This window comes from Arachis ipaensis, chromosome B8 (assembly GCF_059453495.1).
Source record: "Arachis ipaensis isolate K30076 ecotype BB chromosome B8, ASM5945349v1, whole genome shotgun sequence".
Classification (NCBI taxonomy): Eukaryota; Viridiplantae; Streptophyta; class Magnoliopsida; order Fabales; family Fabaceae; genus Arachis; species Arachis ipaensis.
The window spans coordinates 17,609,243-17,617,970 of record NC_142443.1 but is presented as its reverse complement, the minus strand read 5'-3'; the positions used below and the strand labels follow the sequence as shown (position 1 = coordinate 17,617,970).

Here is an 8,728-nt window from a genome sequence, read left to right as displayed (position 1 = left end):
ATGCCTATGCTCTTAATTAACTTATTTGGGCCTCATATATTTATGAGTGCTAGGGACTAGCAGATTATGTGATTTGTAGCCATCAATTAGTTATCATCGATGTTTTTAATGGTATGAAATTACATTTAATGGTGTGGGATTACTCACTTTTCTTTTGATAATTAAATGTTGGCCAAATTTTAATAAAAGTACTGGCCTCCTAGACTTTCTCTATATTTATATTTTGATTTTAATTGTCATTTATATTAATAGTAACTAGGAGTACTTGACTAATCAATTTGGATTGGTCAAATATTAAGCTAAAATGTCTGTTCAAATAAGTGTTTGAAATTCAAATATAGTCTTAGTGTATAAATATTATAGAAAATCAAAAATAAAAAAATTAGGCGAAATTGTTACATGACTTGACACTTCAACCAGTTCGTTAGTGTAGTGTGCTAATGTATACAGTGTTAGTTACAAAACTAATTAGTGAATTAGTTAGCTTGTGTAAGAGAGAAAATTAGTTAGCATAGGATAATTAGTGACTATTTATAGCAATATTGTTTACTTTTGTGAAGAGGGGATTGTGCATATATTGTGAAACTTTATTTACTACATACATATCCAGACGAGGCATATTGTAAAGCACCTACGATAGATCTATAAAGAGTGGGTTTATCAAAGACTTTTTCCCTGCATAAGCTGAGAGTTTAGTAGTAGTAATCATAGGAGTAGGTATTGGTTGAGAGTCATGCATATGTGATCTAATTAATAGGTCTTCTATAAACTTTGTCTGAAATAAAATATATGATCCAGTTTTAGTTTTGAAGGCTTCAATACCTAAGAAATAGTTGAATTCACCTAGGTCTTTTAAAGCAAACAAAGAATGTAACTAATTCATGAGCACAACAATTCATTTTCATCATTACAAGTTACTAGAATATTATCCACATATACAAGAATGCACATTGTTGTTTTGGATGTTATTTGAATAAAGAGAGAAGGGTCTGACCTTGTATTTTTGAAACGAAAATGAGAAAGAGTTGTAGAAAGCTTAGTAAACCAAGCTCTTGGAACTTGTTTCAATCCATAAATGAATTTGTAAAGCTTGCAAACCTGAGTTGTTTGTCCTTCAGAAAAGGAAGACGGTTGTTGCATAAACATAATTTCTTGAAGCTCACCATTGAAGAATGCATTATTAAAGTCATATTGTAGAATTGGCCACGATTTTGAGATAGCAATGATGAGTATAATGTGGATAGTTGTTGGTTTAATCACAGGGTTGAAGACTTGATCATAATCGATGCCTTCTCTTTGATAAAATTCTTTAGCAACTAATCTTGCTTTATACTTAAGAATGGTGCCATTTCGATGTCTCTTGATGGCAAACACCTAACGACACCCTAGAACAGTGCTGTTTTCTAGGGGATCAACAATTGTCCAAGTATGATTCTATGAAGGGCTGAATTTCTTCTTCCATGGCCTTGGTCCAATGTGATGTTGTAAGGGCCAATTTAACACTGGTTGAGATTTCATTTACCAAATTAGCAGGCGGTTTGACATTAGTAGTCAATGCCTTGTGTTTTAAGGTTCCTGATTTAGATCTTGTAACCATTGGATGAAGGTTGGTAGCGGGATTAGAGGATAATGGGGGAAGGACTATCTCAATCCCTTAAATTGGAATAGGTTCATTCCTAGTGGAAATGGGTTCTAAAGTGGAGGTTGTAATATGGGTTAAGGTATTTTCAGAATTTTGAGTTTCTAAAGTTAAGGGTGTAATCTGAGATGGTGAGGAATGATGTGTTATTTGATTGTCAAGAGAAGGAGATAATGGAAATTCTATGGAAGAAATAACTGGTTTGGACAGAGTTAAGAGAGTTGTAGAGTTCTTGGTAATTGAAGGAGTCTGAGCTGCAAACATGGAATTATAGGAAAAAACAGTTTCATCAAACAAAACATAATGAGTAATGAAGATTTTACCTTGAGAATTCATACATTTGTAACCTTTGTGGTGTGGTGCATAGCCCATAAACACACAAAAATCTGGTTTGTATTGGAATTTTGTTGAATTGTAGGGTGTTAGAAGTGAATAGCATCTATAGCCAAAAATCTTGAAGAATTTGTAATCTGGCCCTTTATGATATAGCATCTCATAAGGAGTTTTGTTAGCAAGAGTAGTAGATGGTAAACGATTGATAATAAATGCAGAAGATAAGAAAGCATCATCATAGTGTTTTAATGGTAAACTAGCAGTAGCTAACATGGATAATCCAACTTCAACTAAGTGCCTATGTTTCTTTCTATCCTACCATTTTGTTAGTGGGTGTAAGGACAAGAATACTTCTGTGTGATACTATTTTGTGCTAAAAATTACTTTCTAAGTATGGGACATATATTCTTGATCATGGTCAGTTTGTAATTGTTTAATGGAATGTCCAGTATATTTTTCTATTTTTCAATTTATACTGTTGAAAGGTTGAGAAAACTTGAGATTTTGTAGAGAACAGGTAAATACATAGATATCTAGTATGTGCATCAACAAACGAAATATAATAAGAGAATCCATGATATGATAGGACTAGAAAAGGACCCCAAACATCACTGTAAATCATTTCTAAAGGCTGGTTAAATTGATTAGAATTAGAATGAAATGGCAATGCATGCATCATAGACATACAGCAAAATTTACATAAAAGAGAAAGAGTCATGATTATTGATCTGTATTGGTGAAAGATTACATTTATTGAGAATCAAAGAGACAATCTTAGGTGCACAATGACCTAATTTTTTGTGCCAAATATCAAAATCATGATAAATAGCAGACAAGGCAATTGGATTAGATGTAATAATGGGTGATTTTGCTACTGCCATTCTTTTAAATTTGTAAACTCCTTCCTTAGAATATCATTGGAGTAGGATCTGGTGGGTGTCCGGAGATTTGAAATTACAAGCATGAGAATAAAATTCAAAGTAGCAATTATTATATTTAGTAAATTGGTAAATACTGATTAAATTGTTAGAGATATCAGGGACATGCAAAGGTTGTTTTAGAATAAATCTCATATTGTTATCAAGAGAAATTAGGTAAGAATGACCAATATGTGCAATAGGTGTTGAATTACCATTATCTAAAACTACTTGTTCTGTACCCTGAAAATCAGAGGAGGTTAGAAGACTGGAATGATCATTTGTGATGTGATGAGAAGCTCCAGAGTTTGAAAACCAAGAATTCTCAGAAGATGCAGCTGGTGAAGTGAAGTAAGCTCTTGGATTGTGAAAATTTGATTGTGGTAGTGAAGCAGATGTAGTTGCGGATGTTGAATTTACTTGAAAACTCCGATCAAATCTGTGAAAACAATTCATAGCAGTGTGTCTAGACTTGGCATTGAGATCGATTTGATGAGTTCCAATTATTTCTTCCTCCCCTCCAAGCTCTGCCACAACCTCATCTTACTGAGAAGTCTTTGCCATTTTTTCTATTGAAAATTTGTTTGAGTAAAATTGGACTAAACAATACTAAGATCTGATTTCTTGAATCTGTCCAGCATGTTTTCATGAGTGATGAGTAATGCTTCAGCATCAATTAGGCTCATAATGTTTGATTTTGACATCATAGAGATGTACATAGCATACTCCTCACTCAAACCTTCAGTGATTGCATCAAAATGTTCATCGGATGTTAATTGATGATCAACAGCAGCTAGGGAATCAACTACTTTCTTAATCTTCTGATCTTGAGATATTTACGTGTTGAGGATCCACCTTTCTTGATTCTCTTCAGCTCAGTCTTTAATTGTTTTACTGATCTTTGAAAAAACTTTCAAAATGTGCTTGAATTCTGTCCCACATTTAATGAGCAAAACGGCAACCAATCATCTTTGTCTTGAATGAGTCATCCATTGATTGCATTAGTCATGTTATCATCAACCCTATAGCAACTAAGTGTGAAGACAAATATCTTTCTAAACAAAGCGATCTAATGGTACCTTAAAACAATCTTCATATGCCCAACAAAAAGTAACTGAATGGTAATTAAACACCAATTTCAGTCGTTAATTAAAATAGACAAAAGAAGACATAAGCACAATGCAAACAACTAACAGAGGGAAATTAAACAGCATACATATAATTATTAGAAGACTAATTAATTAAGACAAGATAACACTTGAAACGTAACATTATTTATCTAAGCTTTCGGCAGTTCTCCTCGTCCGTATTAAGGATCATATAACACACCAATAGAGAAAGCCAACTTTAATTTTGTCCCACACACACATATATATATAACAGAACATTTATGCATGCTAGATGATGATGGGATCCAGAAGGAGAGCCGCGACGTGATCTTTTAGAAGTTCATTGTTTGTGTATTTATCCTCGAAGTTTTCATAAACCAACTCACTTGCACGTGCCAAGTTAAGATTGCAGTTAATCACAGGCTTTGGAATATTATCATGTGAGTTAAGGCACTCTTCATTTATATCCTTCCAACAATCACTTATTTCCTTGGAAATGAAACTGTAGGCCTCTTCCTGTGAAATGCCGTATTGTTTCATGCAACATTCAACTGCAGATGCAACATGCTTTCTTTCCTGCTCGACCTACAAATTAAAGGGTGCATGTCACATCCAAAAGTTGAATAACTCACTTATCATGTATCTATATATATTTTGGGTTAAACAAAACAGAGCGCTCATGTAATATTGGTTAAAATAAATATACATTTAGGGGAAAAAAATAAGACTCAGAAAAAAAAAAAAAAGCAATTTACCTTAGTAACTAAAGTCTTAGCTCATGCGTAATATATAATTATTTATATATTTTAAAATAAGTAACTTATGACATAATTTATATCTTCTAAAATTTCAAATATATAGTTCAATATCCTAAATTTATCAAATGGTGCATAAATGACATTATTGCACTAACTTTTTTTTCCCCGAAATTATTACATATTTTATTAACAAGAATATCACAATGGCACTAGAAATGGATGTTCTCAATTTTTTTTTAATTATTTGGTAAAATTTAATCTTTCACATTATATTTTTTAAATTAAAAAATTAATGAAAAAAAATACATGAATAATTATATTTTTAATACACCCCTCATGTAAGAGTCTTTTTTTGAGTTTTTGCATGAATTTTAGATATATGCAAAAAATTCGTGCAAATTTAAAAAAAAAACTCTTACGAGAAGGAATATGTTAATTATATAATTATTCAAATGTCTTTTCTTATAATTTTGAATGTTTGAAAGAAGTGATTTTATGAAAAAAAAAATCTCTTAGGAATAATAGTTTTTTAAAAAAAATGATAAAATCTTCTATATTATTAATTTTTTACATTTATTAATAAATTAATTAATTTATTCTATTAACAACTATGCTAGATGTATATTAAAATATACCATCAAAATAGAATACATCATGTTAAAATTTAAAATACTTATTAAAAATAAGTTAAACTACACATATATTAATACACAAATATATAGTGACTGAATTTGGTAGTTGATTTTAGTATGCAAATAATATTTTTGTTTTATTAATGATTTTAAATTGAATAAAATAAATTTATTGAGAATGATGTCCACCTTATGTGAGGATAAGTCATTTGCAAGTCTGATCATAAGTGAAACAGCATTTATGATTTTGGGATTACTGAAGTTCCAATCAAGCATCTCTTTGGTAGCAAAGTCTTGCATAACGATAAAGGTTGTTAGCATAAGAGGGTATGTACTCGTTTGAACTCCGTTAACCTTGTACTCATCATATGTTGGAATATGTTGCTCATGACACCATTTTGCTTCAATTAAGAAGGCTTGTGCCAATGTAGATATCTGCATTAATAATAATAATAATAATAATAATAATAATAATAATATGTAATTATTTAAATTAATGAAATAATTAAGTAGAGCCTACAGCTTGTTTAACATTTTCCAACACCAAGCTTGATCTTCCACTCTCTGTAGTAAGTGACACTATATCAACAAATAATTCTTCTACAAATGCATTAAAAACCACTGTGAAGCACTCTGGTAGAGAAGCAATGTAATTAATATCCCATCTGATGCAAATAGAAAATAAATAAATAAACTTTATGTTTGTGTGAAATAATTAATAATGAGATTGGCTAATCTTAATATATATATTTGTTTTCATTTTCAAATTGAGATAAATAATACAAAATTGGTGGTTAAAGAGAATAGAGATCAAATGAACCTTTTGATTGCCTCAGTCAAGAGTTGAAGCTCTTCAAATGTGCCAAAGACATCATAAGTATCATCAAGAAGACATATACATTCAAGCAATTTGCCTAATATCAATCTCCATGTACTATATTTTGACTCAGAGGATATGCATACTACCCAGAAGAATAACTCAACCACCCTATCTCTAGCATAAGTAACCTTTGTCGCAAAACCTGCATTTTTGCACCACCTGATGAATGAAATAATAATACCAATACAAGTCAATATACAAATAAAATGCACCTAGATGTTGAATCTTTATGTTCTGTTTTTAGAACATGTGCTTTAGTTAATTTTGGCTTGTATTTCCTCTTTTGTTTTTTTTTTTCCCTTTGGGTTTTCTGTGAAAGGTTTTAACGAAGCTCTATCCAAATGTATCGAGCATTAGTACATTTTATAAATAAAAACTAAAAATACTTCTTCTTTTATTTCAATAAACTTGTGAGTGATAACACGATTTACCTGGTGATATTACCAATTTCTTTTTGATGTAGACTTTGTAGCATATTGAAATCTAATTTCGCAAGAGCGAGAAGAACTTTGTCATGGGAAGGATTTTCTTTGTAAAATGACATATATGACCTTGCTCGTATCCTTGAAAATGTCTTGTGAAGAGGCAACCCTAAGCTTTGATTGATTTGGTCAGCAAGAGATGGACTCAATTGATTGATAATGGACTTAAGTTTATTGTATGTGAATTCATGTGCTTCCTCTAATATATCTTCTCCATGAACCCTTAATTGTGCAGCTTCATACAAGCTCCACATTCCTTGAACATCTTGAACAACAATTATTTCATCGAATTCTCTCTTTTTATTCTTGAATTTGTTGAAAACATGTGTATAACTCACATATACTAACTAATGTGAATCTATAATTGATAATTGGTATGGATTTTTATTATATATAAGATAAAAAAAATAGTTCTATATGTACCTGATGAAATGTAATATCCTTTTTGTCGCAGCAGACGAAAAAATAATGCAGTAAAGTGAAGGTTACGTTCTTCTATAGCAAGACTATTGTTGGTAAAATCATTATGGATTTGAACTAATATTTCATCGATTTCATCTTCAAAATGAGAAGATATACTCAAGCATTGAATTGAATCAATTAAATTTAATTTTTGTAAGATATTGTTGTCATTAGAAGACAAATTCATTTTCACTTTCTCCTTATGCATTTGAACTTCTTGTTTCATGGTTTCACTGACTTCCTGCAAATGTTTTCAGAATATTTAACTCAAAAGAGAGAAAAATCAGCGAATCAGAATATGTTATTTGTCCCTATATATGATCAACTCAACTTGATCTAGAGTTGTCATGAATCATGATGCGAACCTTTTTTTTTTTCACTTTTGTGGGATAATAAAAAAGATTGAAGTAGATTAAATTTTTCGATCATAAAAAATTTGATATTATGTTATAATACTGCTTCATTTAAAAATTTAAACTAATAAAAAAAAAACTTAAATTATTATATTTTAACAAAATTATTATTATATGATAATTTGTTGAAAAATTATCAGTTTGATTTGTACTGGTAAATAATGATTTATGTTTTCAGTTATTTATATAATTTTTCAATTTGGTTAATAGATATACTTTTAGGTTTTTAAAATTAAAAGTTAATATAAAAGTTCTTTTTTAAAAGAAACTATCTCGTCCAATCCCTTTCACATAGTCATAAAAAAAAGAAGACTGGCTTGACAAGGAAAAGGAAAGATCAAAATTTAGAAATCATATTTCAAATCAAAAGAAAAAAAGAGGGAAAAAAAAAGTAGTATTACTTGATAAATGTTATAATATGCTAGTAGTTTTATCGATACCTTACATGCTGATTAAGTTATTTTTTTAATTACTAATATAGAAATTAATAAATTTTTATTGACTTCATATAAGATGAAATTTGCTTTTCAGTAATGAGTTAACTTCAATAAAGTTATATTATTTATCTATATAATTATAGAAATGTTTATAAAATGCCGACTAGGCTATTTTAATAATATGACTATAAAACAAAACAAAAAATAGAAAATTTAACAAAATTATATAACTAGGGGGTTGCATTTGCATAATAGAAATACAATAAGATTGATAACTTCTTTTATATAACTAGGGATCCATGCATCCATATAATTATTATTCTTGTTAAAGCAACTTTACTTAAAACTACTTATAGTTTATTCAATTTACGCACTACTACATTTATCCAAGCATTATTTTAAGTCTCTTGCGTAGAAGTAATCAGATATATACTATCCATATTTTTAATATACTAATAATTCAAAAAAATACTACAATAATATATGTATAACAATACTCATATTTCATCGTACAAAAAATAAATAAGATACCAAAGATTTAGAATCAGCATATTTCAAGAAAGTATTTTGCCAAATGCTAGGAGCAAAATTTGCTGAGCATCGCTTTGAGTTAGATGGGATGTGTGGAATCGAACTCATCACTGGAACCGAAGCTGAAAATGACAT

General features: G+C 29.8%; 1 protein-coding gene across 2 annotated transcripts; it reads right to left on the bottom strand.

The window, feature by feature from the left end:
• Positions 1-4,286: 4,286 nt before the first annotated feature.
• Positions 4,287-8,728, bottom strand: LOC107610601 (putative sesquiterpene synthase). 2 transcript variants are annotated; one of them, XM_088497162.1, is made up of 7 exons: positions 8,594-8,728; positions 7,174-7,453; positions 6,700-7,075; positions 6,209-6,427; positions 5,909-6,053; positions 5,578-5,823; positions 4,287-4,583 (listed from the first exon to the last, which is right to left on the bottom strand). In XM_088497162.1, the coding sequence occupies exons 1-7, from the start codon at positions 8,726-8,728 to the stop codon at positions 4,287-4,289; spliced, it is 1,698 nt and encodes a 565-aa protein (XP_088353288.1). The 2 variants fall into 2 exon arrangements, with proteins under 2 accessions (XP_088353288.1, XP_088353289.1); XM_088497163.1 differs by having other exon boundaries at positions 6,700-7,108; positions 8,594-8,647.

What these genes read in the sequence shown, in the direction of transcription:
- LOC107610601 (XM_088497162.1), bottom strand. Translation starts at nt 8,728, where the DNA reads ATGTCATTTTCAGCTTCGGTTCCAGTGATGAGTTCGATTCCACACATC. An exon ending in TGGAAAATGTTAAACAAGCT is followed by an intron (nt 5,824 to 5,908) that starts GTAGGCTCTACT and finishes TTATTAATGCAG; the next exon opens with ATATCTACATTGGCACAAGC. An exon ending in ATGACTTATCCTCACATAAG is followed by an intron (nt 4,584 to 5,577) that starts GTGGACATCATT and finishes TTTAATTTGTAG; the next exon opens with GTCGAGCAGGAAAGAAAGCA.